Source organism: Synchytrium microbalum (genome assembly GCF_006535985.1).
Source record: "Synchytrium microbalum strain JEL517 chromosome Unknown SmJEL517_scf0003, whole genome shotgun sequence".
Taxonomy (NCBI): domain Eukaryota; kingdom Fungi; phylum Chytridiomycota; class Chytridiomycetes; order Synchytriales; family Synchytriaceae; genus Synchytrium; species Synchytrium microbalum.
In genome coordinates, this window is record NW_022158352.1 from 1,318,778 (window position 1) to 1,334,045 (window position 15,268).

Sequence of the window (15,268 nt, forward strand, 5' to 3'; positions counted from 1 at the left end):
TCAGGTTCGAGGTTATGCAACACGTCTTATCGGACATTACGCAAAATCGGTGAGTGGATACAATAAGGCTCATTGTTTCTAGGCAACCGCTTTGATGCCAGATGTATCAAAACGTTGGCTCGCACGCACGCTTGGGTTTGCGGGGGTACCCAATCACTTTCCTGCCTGTGTTTCGTCTTGCCGCTCCAACAAGCTCGCAATTTCAAGGCTTGACCTCCTTATAATAGACTGAAACATGGCTCCCAATCTTTCGGCCAACCAGCTAACCATGCTCATGCTTGGGTTAACCATCTGTTACTCGCTTACAGTCATGGACGCGGTACGTGTTTTTATGTACGGTGGTGCGTGTTTCAGAGTTTCATACTGACGAATATTCTGTATTTGAAATAGTCTTTGGTTTTTTCCTCTGGACCTGTACGTTTTGCATATTTTACGTGGTGACGGAGTGATATGTTTTTTGAACATGTGTGTTGTTAGGCTCTTTCTTCGGACTTACAAAACTTTGCGGATCTGTAAGTTCACGAAGAATTCCTGCCAAATTGAATCATTACGACTAGTTATTAACGTGTATTCATTTGTAGGCCATGGGTAACAAAATAACACTTGTCGAATAGATCAACCAAAGTCCTAAACTTTGAGCTTTTTTTAAACAACAGGTTGGATCAGCATATATGCTCGCTGCTACTGTTTCTCGACCAATTCTCGGTATGTGATATAGGCCAGTGACTTTTGGGATTATTGTGTATTTTTAGCATTGCTGAATTTGACGGTGTGAATGGCTGGTGTTGTTGAAAACGATGCTGACGACTTATCATCATTTAGGAAACATGTCTGATGTATTTGGTTCTCGATTCGTTCTTATTTCATGTATTGTGTGCTTTGTGGTAAGTTCATTTGAAGGAATGAGTGATACTTGTTTCCTTCGTTTACCAATCGCCAACATCTCATTGAAAAACATTAGGCTGGTTCACTTCTCTGTGGATTTGCAAAGACTATGGTATGAGTAGTTTTGGTGGAAACCGTTTATTTGCGGTTGACGACTTTTGTTTCAGTTGTGGTTGATTCTTGCTCGAGCATTACAAGGTGAGCTGAAATGTAGCGTTTATTTTTTCAATTATTTGACTGATATAATTGTTTCAGGATTCGGTATGTGCATTTTTCACAATGTTTGAGATTGGACGACGCTTGACGTTTGTTCGCAGGTGCTGGAGGTATCGAGTCGATTGTCTTGATCATTGTAAGTAGTGTCATATTTATGCAGCTTACGGTCAATCGAGCTTCAGTTTCATATATATGTTTTTTCGTCAACAGGTCAGTGAAGCAGTAGAGTTACGCAAACGTGGATACTACACTGCTAACTTGACTGCAGTCGCTGGATCCTGTGTGCTGATTGGACCGTTCATTGGTGGCTTGTGGACAGACAATGTTTCCTGGTAAGCGCCGATATTCGTTCTTCTTGCACACGGTTTTTTTGCTGACATTCTCTCTTAGGAGGTTTGTGTGATTGCGGAACACGCTGACATGACAATTCGTTGCTGACAACACCGATTCTCAGATGGCAATTTTGGTTTGCGCTACCAGTCATTGTGTTAGGCTCCATACTAGCATCAGCTGCTATGTCATACTCTAAGCAGAACTTGCCCACCACAGCTCTTATTTCACGAGTCGATTGGATTGGATCGTTTTTAGCTGGTGGTGCTGCGACTGGCCTCATCATGGGTTTGCAATATGGTTCTTCAAGCTTGCCATGGGATTCACCAGTCGTTTTGGGATTGCTGATTGGATCTGGTGTACTCTTTGTCATTTTCTTTGCTGTCGAGGCATTTGTCAAGCGCCCATGTATACCTTTACGATTGTTTAGCACTTGGAATGTGCCCATTCTGGCAATCAACCAAATTGCATATGGGTTCTTCTTCTTCGGTATGTCATGGTGATGGTGACCCTTGAACGAATCTCCTCAAAGTTTTTTTGCTCCTTAGGTTTCCAGGTATAAATATTTGAGTGATTTACGATTGGAGAGGAGACCAACATTGTGTTGTTTAGTACGCTGTCCCCTTGTTCCTCCAAGTTGATCTTGGAAAGAGTGCAACCTTTGCTGGTAAGCCCATTATTCAATATGTAATGAAGCATTTTGGTTGGACTAATCTAAAAATTGCAAACAGGTCTCTATTTAATCTCTATCATCGTGCCAGTAGCTCTAGTTGATGTCATTGCTGGAATCGTTGTTGCTAAAACCGTACGTGAAAGTTTGATTCGGTTGTAACATGAGTGCTCTGTTTAATTTAACCATATTATTAGGGACGTGTTGTTGAATTCTGTAAAGCCATGGCTGTAGTTACAGCAGTTGGAATGTATCTTTGTAAGTCTCCACACTTTCCATTCTGGTGCAAAAACAAAATTGAGGTCTTTCTTGCTTTCAATAGGCTCACGATGGACAAGGAACTCCGGCAACGCTGAACTAATTGGATATCAAGTAGTCGCGGGTATTGGTACTGGTGTTGGGTGAGATCGATCTATGCCTTCTGCAATGTTTCTGTGTACTGACGTTGTGCAATCTAGGCTCCAAATGCCCATGCTGTTAGCTCAAGTAACAAGTTGACAAATCAGCTTTCTATCAACTTTCTCAGTCTAACATGTATCACGTAGGCGTCTGTCGCTGAAGCCGATATGGCCTCAGTCACTTCATTATTGTTCTTTGCTCGTTCCATTGGAGGTGTTGTAGGAATTGCTGTTGCCGGCACTCTCGTCAACACATTCTGGCAATCTCGTCTCACTGGAATCATTGCTGAAATGGGTCTCAATGTACGTATTCTGTTACAATATGTCTGGAAAGCCATTCGAAATCCTGACTCGTCGCTGAACATAGATTTCAATGGGATCAGTCTCAGATGGAAAATCGTTCGATCTCTTCTCTCTCCGTATGCTGCCTGCCGAACAGCTTTCCATCATTCTGGACGCCTTCGAATTCGCATATGCACGAGCTATGTGGGCCTTGGCTATAGCTGGAGCAATCTACTTTATCTCCTTGGTGTTCGTCAAACACGTTGAATTCCGTTCTGAGACAGCTGTTGAAGACACCGAAAAGCCACAACCTGACCGAAAACAGTTGATGAAGCAAGACACCATTGCGTCAATGACGTACAACTAAGCTTTATTTATCTAAGTGTGTTATACCAACCGATTCAATACAGACACCACTGTAGAATATTGAAGAGTCTCACATAATGTCAAACGTTTCGTGATAGCATCAGGTGGAAGGTGGTTCCGTTAACAATATTGTCCTTAATCTCTCCTGTTTGGATTCATCAAACCCTATTGTCACCAAGTAATTCGAGACACTGCCATACTTTTCTGCTATATAATCTAACACCTTCTCCATAATTTCTGGAGACGACAGTGCCCATTCGTCTGTATATCCACTAGCAATTGTTTCCCTACAACGATTTTTTTAACGATTCCCAAGTTCTGTTCTGAAACAGCATAATCCTGAATAATCTCTCCCTTTGGTATACCGAGGATAGAGTACAAGAGCGCTAGGTACCAGACATTTATCACTACATCATGCTTTGAAACACAATGTGCGAGCAACAGAGCCCCACCTGTAATAAAACCAGTGCGATCCTTTCCAACTGTACAATTGCATATGATTGGATAAGAGGACTCATCCAGCAAGAATTCAAAAACTTTTAAGACGTCGGGTTGGCAAAGTTCCACGAGGCATATATTATATCCCAAAATCTCGGGAGTTCCAACAAACTTCCGCAACCCGATGCCTTCTGCACGTCTCGCCAGGCAACACATAAACATACAAGCGGCGGCGCTGTGAAAAATTTAGTGTTACGACCAGTGAATGATTTGCGAGAGGTCCTTACAGTTTTTCGAAGATAGAAATCCTATTCCACATGGAGTCAATCATACCATGGTGAAGCGGCACGTTGAAAACAAGATTTTGATTGGGGTCGTCCTATGGTACAAGAGTTGGTGAAGAACATCAAGAAGCGGTTACGAAGGATCACGTGAGGCCGCGACCATCAAATACCACCAAGACTTCAGAAGCTTACTCGTTTCGATGCTCTCTGATAATACGTCCAGATGCCCTTGCCAGGCAAAGTTCTTTTCACATCAGCAGATGTGGATTTTGATCGCAAGTCGATGATAGTTTTAACACACAACTCGTTTGCGATAATCCAGGCATCAGTAGCGGACGCGTTTGCTACAGCAGCAATGGTTAGCATAAGCCCAACACAGACAACCCTCGAGTCATACTCAAGTTCCGCTTCGAAACAGTGCTCCTGGTTTGATAAACCTAGTTGAGAGAGATTTTGAGTTAGATCTCCATTTGAATAGCTCACTTATTGAGTTGTCAAGTAAAAATTGTAGGTCATACTGATGGTCTCTGGTGTATCGGCCGCCAATATCTCTAAAATTTGATATTTCGTCGAATTTGATGACTGGAGTATCTACGGCCAGTTCCTCCTTCAATGCGATAATCTCATCGAAATGGCGATATCTCTTCTGTTTTCCATATAGAGGCAGGTACGGTGGCATATTCCCGGAAGCTGGTATGTTGATGTGAGACAAATTCCACTATCGGTATCGATAGCTCCACGTCAGATTCATATCAACTGCTACGTGCTCAATGTTCAATTTCCGTTGCAGAAACGACGTGCATCTTACACTCTTTCGTCGAGGTTACCTCAGTCAATGTTGTGATTTTCGTCAACATCTTTCAATTTTAGCGAGCACATCAGACCTGGTAATTCAACGGAGAGATATCGACATGTGCTCAATATGTCCAAGACGCGCTCAAGCGTCTTTCTAGCCCCCGGTATAGTTTGATGCGTCGAAACTCTAACTTTGATATCAAACAAGCACAACCAAGTACTTACAGGAACGATGGCCAAAGCTTTATATGTCTTTGACAACAATGCCGAGATATCCGAAGCCTTGAATGTCTGGACAGCAGCACTAGCTAAAGCTGCTATAGCAAAGTCTGGTCGATTTACAGTGGCTTTATCTGGCGGATCACTCCCAAGTGTACTAGCTGCCAAACTGGTATCAAATCCAACAGTAGAATGGTCTAAATGGCACATATTCTTTGCTGATGAACGATGTGTCCCGCACGATGATCCAGAATCAAACTACGACTTGGCTCGCAAGCATTTCACAAGCCACGTACCAATTCCATCATCCAATATACACCCCATAAATCCAGATCTAGTAAATAATCCAGAAGCTGCCGCAAACGACTATGCTGATCAACTCGAATCGGTATTTGGAAGCTCCGTCAAGTTTGACTTGATCTTCTTGGGAATGGGGCCAGATGGACATACTTGCTCGCTCTTTCCGGGTCACAAACTATTAGATGAACAAACAAAGACTGTATCTTGGTTGACTGATAGTCCCAAACCACCGCCATCTCGTATCACTTTGACGTATCCAGTAGTGAATGCTGCAACAACGGTCGCTTTTGTCGCAACTGGAGAATCAAAGGCTGATGCTTTGCATCGTATCATTGACTTGGGTGAAGCACTACCATCAGGCAGAGGTAATGCCAGCTGAATGATTGCAACGATGTCTGTTAATACTCACATGTTTCACCTAAAGTCAAACCTGCCAGCGGTGAATTGTATTGGTTCTTGGACGGGCCAGCTGTAAAGGGATTGACTGCAAAGACCCAAAAGTTGAAGCTATAAAACAATCGCTCCTACATAGTCGTGGATTGTGGAGCTGTCAAAAGAAGTATAGTAAATATATCAATCTCATCACATAGCTTAATCAAGCTTCAACGCGTGCGACCTACAGTTCAATGTTCAATTCCGGATGTGCACGAAAGTGAATCAAGAACAAGACTCAATATTGAGTCTGTCCAGCTTAATGCATAACATGCAACATTCGCACCGCAATACGGAGACGAGGAAGCCATGAGCAATCAGACTATATTGCGTCTGCAGAGAGAGCTTTTGGATTGGCATTTGCACCAGGAGTCAAGCATCGAACTGAGGTCAAACGATGAGAACATAAAGCACATTCACAGTCTCATTATTGGCCCACCAAGGACCCCTTACAGGTGTATTCTGCGTAGTTGGATTGACATTCGAGACTTTATTTACTCATTGTACTTTAAATACCTCGTCTAGCCTTGGAATGTTTGTGCGTTTGTTTGACATTTGAAAGGGTCTTTTTGAACAAAATCCACTGTTGGTCGCAATGAAACTAGTAAGAAGCTCACAATGTCCTTGGCATATTATAGGATTTTCAAATAATTTGCGGTGATGACTACCCCACCTCTCCGCCCAAAGGTATTGCTTCTTTGAAGCTTGGAGCCCTAAGCTACTGAAATTCCAATCAACCTTCCTCTTTCAACAGTGACGGCTATGACAACAAGCAACGGACGAGTGCGATTCAATCCCAATATCTACGCTAAGTGAGTGTTTCATCCTTGCCTCCTTTGGAATGGCCTAATTTGAGAAGCAAGGAGCTTTGATTGTATTTTGTGAACAAGATACACCTTCCTTGTTGCACCAAAGGAATTTTCATGATCAGAAATTGTTCTGCATGATCAGAAATCGATCTGATGTTCAGAAATTGACCGACTTAATCAGAAATTGACCTGCATGATCAGAGATTCTGAAGTTGGATTCCGTTGCTTGGACAAAGCAGTACTAATGTTTCAACGTTCATTAACTACCGTAAATAGTGGAAAGGTCTGTTTATCGATACTTGGTACTTGGAGAGGGGAAGCTGGCGAACAATGGTCGTCTGCGCATGGTACGATCGCATATTCATTAAATCAATGGGACGAGGTTATTCAATGATTTTTCGCTAGGTCTGTTGAGTGTTCTCATATGTACGGGTTGAATTTGTTGAACATGTTTTAACTGACTGTACCAACAACAAACTCAACAATCTTTCTTCAGCCATACAATCGCTCATGTCTGACAAACCATACGTCAATGAACCTGGCTTCGAAAATCCTCCACCAAGTGATCAGAAACTTGTCGATGATTACAACAAGAAAATCATGCATGGTGAGTAGTGTGGTTACAATTTGTGCGGCGTTTAGTTGAAACGCTTGGTCTCCCCAGAATGTAACCTTCACGACTTTGAACCTTCTTTAGAAACATTGCGAGTCAGCGTTTGTGATAGGCTGGAAGCATACCTCGGGTGGAAATCCAATGACGTCAAGGTCGAAAACACTTCCGTGTCACGACACTTCTGTTCATGCAAAGAAGTCAACCCGTTCACTGATTTTTGCAAACGAATGTTCATGTTGTACTACGACAACTACATTGTAGGTCATTTGATGGCGTCTATCGTGCCAGCTGAGATATGTCGTACCCGCCGTACAGCCAAACAGCAATTTGAAGTGTTTGCTAAAATCACTTTTCAAATTTAGCAAGTTGTGAATGAAGAGTCAGCAAAAGTCAAGGATGGCACTGCCTTCACCAAGATGAGGTTCGAAGGTGGAAGTAATAGCATGGAAGGAGCATTTGCCTATGGAACTCTACGAACACGCTTGGAATCAATATACAAAGGCTTGATGGATGAAATTGAAGACTGGAAGAGGTAGAGTATATGATCCTGGTTGCTACGCCGTGTTTGGAAATGATAGATTGACCACCACCTCCAATCGACAGGGAATCAAAAGCACACATCAAGGCAGATACTACAACTTCACACTCTCTCCTATCCCAATTCCAACAAATACAAAACTCCAACACCATCGATGGCAACATATCTGTGGAATTGAGAGACAACAACCCTTACATTTGGATCGTGACAATCATTGGTCTGCCTGCATCTAGCCACGATGGTGCGCTCTATAAAGCAGAAATGGTCTTTTCCAACGAATTCCCAGATGCACTGCCAAAAGTACGATTCTTGACTGAAGTCTTTCATCCAAACATCAGCCGTGATGGCTTTCCGTATTATCGGTATGTGTGTTGGTCGACGTGAAACTCTAGCTCATTTCAGCTCACCACGTCCATCTGTTAGAACACTCAAACCTGAAGATGTACGCTCCCATCTCTCAGCCATTGCAGCTCTCTTCACACAAGACCCAGATCCTCAACCAGCAACACATTTGAATGCTACGGCCCGGGATCTTTACTTTGGCACAGAGGCACAGAAGAAAGACTTTAGGAGGCGTGTTAGGAGGTGTGCACAGAAGAGTGCCGACTTCGACGACTTGTAATACGTAAAGAAATACCTTTCTGTAGTGGGTTAGTCGCCTTGTATCTAGTATAGCATTTCTCCTTGATATATATATTTATAGCATTTACTTCGATTTCCGGTTTGCGACGCGTCATCTGCGTTCTTCGTGTGTTGTTGCAAACCTCGCCGCCCATCTCTCCATACTGTTTTCACACTACGCTCCATCTCTCGTACTGGAAATTTTTGCATACATTATTAGCAAGTCATAAGCAAGTCATAATTACCCAAAGGTAAAGAGGAAGCAAGACCCAATGGCTATGCTGCTTCTGCTTGAAAGCTCCACGCATGCTTATTTCAAATTTCGTTTCTTGACTTTTGACCACAGGCTATCTTTTTCGAGAAGGCATTAACTAACTTCTAACAGCCTAGATTATTTACGAATGACAGCTACCGCTACTTTGTCTACGGCACCACAAGTTGACGGAACTGAAACCAAGGTTGGTCAAACATTTTGATGGACCCATTTTGTGATGGCCAAGTCAATGTTTGGCGATTAATTGTCCCTTTCTTGATGATCATTTTCTCATTCAAAACTCACATCAATTTAGGAGCCCGTCGACGTAAGTACATCGAGCGTCCACAAACTATGAAGTCACAACCTCGCTCAATAGTGTTGATATGTTGCATCTCGCGTTTACACACTAATTAACAAACAAAAATAGGCTTATACAGTGGGCTGGGAATTTGTCCAGCAATACTATACATTCCTCAACAAGGATCCAGCAAAACTACACCGCTTTTATAACAAGAAGAGTACATTCACTTTTGGAAGTGAGTGTGAAGTCGTAAAGACAAAACATGGACAACAGGTATGAAACAATGATTGCGTTACCTATGTGAACAAGTATTCTGTGTACGTATCCCCAATCAACCCTCCTTCTTGAATTCTCATCTTAGGAAATTCACCAACGAATATTGGAATTGGGCTTCCACGATTGTCAGGTCAAGATTTCAAATATAGACAGTCAATTGTCAAATGCAGGTGTATTGGTACATGTATTAGGTGAAATGTCAAACAGGGGTGAAGCTTCACACAAGTTTGCACAAACGTTCTTTTTGGCTGAACAAACACACGGATACTATGTATTGAACGACATCTTCCGCTTCCTGAAGGAAGAGGTTGAAATGGAATATGATGAAGGAAACCCAACTTATGCAGATGGCGATGATGCTCATCATCAAACACATGAACAAGCAACAAACCAATATGGTATGACTAGCCCTCTTCCTCGTGCAGGTGGACTATCTCCTGCACCTCCTCCGATGATGGCTCGCGCTCCATCACCCACTCGTACTGCTCAACCAGCTCCACAAGCCAACCATGGCAATACTCATGGGAATGCAATGTCTCATGCTGCCGATCATCATGCCGCTGAAGAGGTATACCAAGTAGAACCAGAAAACTGGGAACCAACAGCCGCCATTAAGGAAGTAAAACAGTCTCCAGCTCAACCAATCGCCATAGTTCGTGAAGCTCCAGCTGTATCGCACCCTATCGCACCGGTAGCAACAGCACCGGTAGTAGCAACGTCTTCTGTCCCATCTCCATCTGCCGTCTCAGCCCCAGCAGTAGTACCCCCAGTAGCGATAGTATCACCAGTAGTTCCATCACCCGTTGCCTCTCCCCAGCAAAAACCTCATGTACCTCATACAACCGCATCCCATGTATCAACCATCGCAACTTCTCATATATCTGTACAAACGTCCCCTGAACAACCCCAACGAGGAGCAGCACCAGTATCACAACAACCTACTCCAATTCAATTAACTCAACCATCCTCAACACAAGCAGCTCCCCCAGCTCAACAACCTACACCCCCACCAAATGTAGCAAAAGCACCTGTTAAAAATGAGCCTGCCAAACCAAAGACATGGGCTACTCTGGCTGCAACTCCCGCTGCTCTTCCTGCAGTCACGTCTCCAACTAGGGCTCAAGGTGCTCCCAGTGGCAGTGTGAATGGTACTAGGCCAGGGTCGCCCGTAGCTCAAGCACCACCACCACCACCACAACAGCAGCAACAACAACAGCAGCAGCAAAAGCAACCTGCTCGTCCTCAGTCACGAGAATCCGCAACAGATCAACGAAGGAGTGTTAGTAGTGGAACTGAAAATGGCAAGAAATTCCCTGTCGCCACAGGTATGGTCGCATGAATGGATGCTTTGTCAATCACAAGCTGGTTGAGACACGAGTGCAAATGAAAACACTCCAACAAGTGTATGTTTTACTGACTTGATTCATACTCAAAATTTATAGTTGAAAATGAAAAGAACTCGATTTATGTCAAGAATGTTATCCCGACTATTACAAAAGATATCATTAGGGACACTTTCTCAAAAGTTGGAGTCATTAAACATATGGACGTTGTTCCCACAAAGGTAACGACCGCAATTTAAGTATGCCGAAAAACGTGCAATGGAAATAGCCACTAAACATGCTGATATATCAGGGTATCGCCTTTGTGGAATTCGCAACTCCTGAATCAGTCAAAAAGGCCGTCGAACAGAATTTATTCTCTACACGTGGTACTGATGGCCAAATGGTTAATATGATTGCGGAACGGCGAAGACCATATCCTATTTACCCTCAGCAGAATCAAGCCCGTAGTACAAATGGAAATGACGGATCACACCAACAACAACAATCAGGATCTAGTTCTCGTCAACTCCAACAACCTCAGCAACAACAACAACAACAACCCCAAAAAGCGGTCAGTGGTAGTGTTGGTGGCCAAAATCAAGGTCAAGGCCAACAAAATAAAGCACCCAAGAGTAAGAAGAGTGGTAATGCATAGAAACCCCTTATATAAGTTTTCAAGACGCTTGTATGCCCTAAAAAAGAATATAACATGACAGTTAAATGGAAATGGTTGGTAGTTTATTGAGGTTCAGCGAGATACAAGTGTGTTCCAATATTCTGCAATATGATTACAAAGCGGTCTTTGTCACGCTGCTTGTGAACAGGCTTGTTCAAGGAAGTCCAGCGCCAGGAATAGAGACTTTCACTGCTTCGAATCTTCCGCCTATTTTAGATTGTCTGTTAGAACTTTTGGACGCACATACAACACACAACACTACGTGATGTCTAGGACTTCTCAGGAGATCACCATTCGCATGCATACCTTTAATCTTCGCTTGGGCTGGACCTGCTGCAGGAGCAGTCATGATAAATAAAGTGTTGTGATCGGCACCTATTAATGAAACCGTTTGGCACGTCAGAAGCACGGAATCGGCTCCTATCTAAATTTATTTTGGTTGTGGTTATTGCACTTTACCTCCGAGCATGCATGCAAAGGAGGGCTGAGTTGTTCGTACAGATCCCATGATTTTCTGTGTTAAAAGTGTGTAGGGGTGGTAAAGTTCTATGCGAGCAAAACTCCCCAGTAATGCAGTACATACCCCTCCAGGACTGAATCGAAACATATCTACTCCTGATCCGTTTGCTGAGAGACCGAGGCGAAAGCAAAAAAAGGTGAGTGTCGAGTGTCTAACACGGTCTCCTATTCGTTTAAATCGTATTTCACCAGACTTACCAACCCAGACACAACCTTCCGCATCAAGACAGATCCCATCAAGTGTGCAATCAGGAGTCTCAGCACAGACTCGTTGATTGCTCAACCGGTTTGTCGTTGGATCAATATCGAACGCACTCAATCTTTTAGCAGCGCTCTCAGCGACAATGAGAGTCCTGCCATCAGGAGTAATGACTATTCCGTTTGGGAACCCTAAACCACTAGGACCAGCTTCAACTCGCCTGTCTGGATGAACAATAGCCAGTGTAGCAGGCTTGTAGTGCGCAGCCATATTGACATCGACTGCGAAAGGATCAAATCCATAGTTTCCGACATAGGCTGTGCCGCTTGCAGAGACTACCATGTCGTTGGTGTGGAATGTTGCGATGTTGGATAGGTCTGCGTAGTCAGATACTTGACCTACGGGTATGGAAAGACAGTCAGGTCAGGTTTCAAGGCTTTCTTCATAATTGATACAGATTTCGAAGAGTTATAAGCGCAAATCACGCAACAAGCAATACCATTGTGGTCCACAACGATCAGCTTGCGACTTTCCATGACACAAACGAGCATTCGGCCGTCTGGCAACCATCCCAGACCAGAAGGAGTATTGTCACTAGCCAAGGTCAAGACAGTTTCCAGCGATTTTGTAATTGGATCATATGTCTAAACGGGGGAATACGAAGGTTAAATTGGAGATGCGAGGACGTTCTCCACCAAGACCGTACAGATCGTCTTGAAACAGATCTACGATCTTGTACAGATCCCGAAGATTATCTTGAATCACGGCAAAATCTCATGTACGTGGCTGTCACGGCTGCGACATTGCAGCAACATATAATGTTGAATGTCGATGCAAACCCCAATTTCCGCATCAATAGGTAGTAAAAGCACAAATATCATCGTTCAATCCTCATACATTGACTACGTTAAAGTAGAGATCACTAAAGTACAGTTTGTTGTCGTGCCAGCGTGGCCCTTCCCCAAAAGTCAAACCGTGAACCAACGTCTCGGTCTGCATCTTGCTTTGATTTCAGAGATTTAGCATAATGGTTATTTTCTTTAGAGCTTTCAAGTAGAGGGTGGTTGATGAAACTGCTTCTTTTTTGTTTATTGAGGTTCAGCGCGATACAATTGAGCTTCAATATTCTGCAGCGACATGATTTGGTTTATACTGCTTTTTAACACGTTTTCAAGGTAGTCCAGCTCCAGGAACAGTGACTTTGACAGCTTCAATCTTGCCGCCTATAGCACAAAAGTTTCATTGGAACGTTTGGACGCAATCACACTCACAAGAGACATAACAAGATAGCACTGCTCAAGATGCCAATATTTCTCACACACATACCTTTGATTCTACCTTGGGCTGGACCTGAGGAAGGAGCGGTGAGAATAAAGAGGGTCTTGCGGTCAGCACCTATGGTGAGAACGGTTTGAAAGTTAGAGCAGGAGGTTGAACTGGTTTTTCGTTCTGTGAAATACGTTTTGAACTCATTTGTTTAGCGTTACCTCCGAGCATGCATGCAAAAGACGGTTGAGTTGTTCGTACAGATCCCAAAATTTTCTGTGGAAATAAAAAATCCAGTGCAGACCTTGTTAACACTATCTTTTTTGCTTAAAAACAACTCCAAACTCCATGCATACTCCACCAGGACCGTATCTGAACAAGTCTAGTCCCGTTGCGTTTGCTAGTAAAGTGAAACCAGACAGAGAGATTGTGAGCTTTTGGTCGAATACAATTGGTCTGATAGCATTTAAGTCAGACTTTCATCTAACTCACCGACCCAGACGCAACCTTCAGCATCAAGACAAATACCATCAGGAGTACAATCAGGAGTCTCAGCATATACTCGGTGGTTGCTCAAACGGTTTGTAGTTGGATCAATATCGAAGGCACTCAATTTTTTAGCAAAGCTCTCAGCTATGATGAGTGTCTTGCCATCGGGGGTAATGACGGTACCGTTTGGGAATCCTAGACCACTAGGTCCAGCTTCGACACGTCTGTCTGGATGTACGATAGCTAGGGTAGCAGTTCTGTAATGTGCTGCGATATTATGCTCAGCCGCTACGAGATCAAATCCAAAGTTTCCTACATAGGCTGTGCCGTTTGCAGAGACTACCATGTCGTTTGTATGGAATGTTGCTATGTTGGACAGGTCTGCGTAATCTGACGTTTTGCCTATAGTATGGAAACTGAGTCAGATCAGATATCCATGTTTTCTTCCCGACGCGTACGACGGCGAACAGCCAGAAGTGCAAACAATACAGCGAGCCGTACCATTGTGGTCTACAACGATCAATTTGCGGTCTTCCATAACAACGACGAGCATTCTACCTAATTTTAATAATCTTAATAATTGATCAATCATTTGATGCAAATAGATTTAACAACCGTCTGGCAACCATCCTAGACCAGAAGGTGCCTTGTCACTAGCCAAAGTCAAGACAGTTTCCACTGATTTCGTAACGGGATCGTAAGTCTAAAGGTGGAAGTGAGATCAAGGTTGGTCGATGCATGTACTTTTCCACCAAGACTGTGAAGATTGTTGTTGAAACAAATGCAGCATCGTGGAGAGCCTTTCAAGAAGATCTCGAAACACCCAAGCTCTCCAATGTACGTGTGCAACAAGGTGTAATGTGGGAATGTTGAAGCCAATCCAACTATGGAATGCACCAACGCATGGAAATGCAGCAAATATGTTGTATAACTCCATGAATACGAAACAATGCACAAATAACATCGTCAAGCCTCATACCTTGACTGCGTTGAAGTAGAAGTCACTAAAAAACAGCTTTCCATTGTGCCAGCGTGGTCCTTCACCAAAAGCCAGTCCAGTTTGAAGCGTTTCAGTCTGCATATTTATCTTGTATTGATTTGCGAGATGAGTGGCTGCTGGTAGAGCTTCAACTGCACGAATTGTGTTGTAGCACAAAGCTCAAAGCTCAAACGTGACGAGACCTTACTTGACGCTAGAAGGCGACTAAAGAATTACTACTTCCAGGCAACATATATCATAATTATACGCGTTCAACGCGTTCTGACACGAAAACCGGGGCTAGTATCGACACTTTGTTACAAAGTCTTTGTAGTTCCAAACACGCAGGTGCATTTTCCCTAAAGTAAGAGGCTTACTTTTCAGCTTCCTGTACCAAGAAGCGCCGATGCTGCATGTCAAGCCTAATTTCAGTCATGCACTCTCAGATGCCATCAAGAAAAGGGATCTCAAACTGATCTCTTCTCTGCTTCAATTGGAAGCTCTTCAGCCTGCTCAGACCAATGTCCTAGTTCTTGCAAAGCAGGTATCATCAGTACCCTGATGCCTCATCAGTTACATATTATTTGGTCTATATCTTGCTGATCCAATGTCCTATTTCATTCATACAACTATACTCACATTCATCAACATCACTGCCCAGGTGTTTGAATGCTCGGCGCTCGTTAATCAATGCTCCCGCTCCTCAAACAAACCTGACGACGGAATCATGCTATGGACGGATATCACTATCGCCGCATGGTTGCATCTCTCAATGGATGTCATATC

General features: G+C 43.4%; 5 protein-coding genes across 5 annotated transcripts; 3 read left to right on the forward strand and 2 right to left on the reverse strand.

Moving 5' to 3' along the window:
* Positions 1-4,896: 4,896 nt before the first annotated feature.
* On the forward strand, positions 4,897-5,696 carry SmJEL517_g01120 (uncharacterized protein; the record flags this gene model as incomplete). Its single annotated transcript, XM_031167048.1, has 2 exons — positions 4,897-5,548; positions 5,608-5,696. 2 exons carry the CDS (start codon positions 4,897-4,899, stop codon positions 5,694-5,696), a joined length of 741 nt encoding a protein of 246 aa, XP_031027272.1.
* A 972-nt stretch (positions 5,697-6,668) lies between these two features.
* On the forward strand, positions 6,669-8,197 carry SmJEL517_g01121 (uncharacterized protein; the record flags this gene model as incomplete). The annotated part of the gene is made up of 7 exons (XM_031167049.1): positions 6,669-6,771; positions 6,830-6,850; positions 6,921-7,031; positions 7,122-7,189; positions 7,400-7,569; positions 7,641-7,937; positions 7,999-8,197. The coding sequence occupies 7 exons, from the start codon at positions 6,669-6,671 to the stop codon at positions 8,195-8,197; spliced, it is 969 nt and encodes a 322-aa protein (XP_031027271.1).
* Positions 8,198-8,597: 400 nt separating this feature from the next.
* Positions 8,598-11,009, forward strand: SmJEL517_g01122 (uncharacterized protein; the record flags this gene model as incomplete). Its single annotated transcript, XM_031167050.1, has 6 exons — positions 8,598-8,654; positions 8,766-8,777; positions 8,880-9,026; positions 9,115-10,354; positions 10,472-10,593; positions 10,665-11,009. 6 exons carry the CDS (start codon positions 8,598-8,600, stop codon positions 11,007-11,009), a joined length of 1,923 nt encoding a protein of 640 aa, XP_031027270.1.
* Positions 11,010-11,184: 175 nt separating this feature from the next.
* SmJEL517_g01123 (uncharacterized protein) lies at positions 11,185-12,747 on the reverse strand (the record flags this gene model as incomplete). Its single annotated transcript, XM_031167051.1, has 7 exons — positions 11,185-11,237; positions 11,337-11,405; positions 11,490-11,544; positions 11,614-11,657; positions 11,748-12,146; positions 12,248-12,392; positions 12,646-12,747. The coding sequence occupies 7 exons, from the start codon at positions 12,745-12,747 to the stop codon at positions 11,185-11,187; spliced, it is 867 nt and encodes a 288-aa protein (XP_031027269.1).
* Positions 12,748-12,918: 171 nt separating this feature from the next.
* Positions 12,919-14,584, reverse strand: SmJEL517_g01124 (uncharacterized protein; the record flags this gene model as incomplete). Its single annotated transcript, XM_031167052.1, has 8 exons — positions 12,919-12,971; positions 13,075-13,143; positions 13,236-13,290; positions 13,371-13,414; positions 13,507-13,905; positions 14,005-14,061; positions 14,119-14,206; positions 14,483-14,584. 8 exons carry the CDS (start codon positions 14,582-14,584, stop codon positions 12,919-12,921), a joined length of 867 nt encoding a protein of 288 aa, XP_031027273.1.
* Between the last annotated feature and the right edge of the window lie 684 nt (positions 14,585-15,268).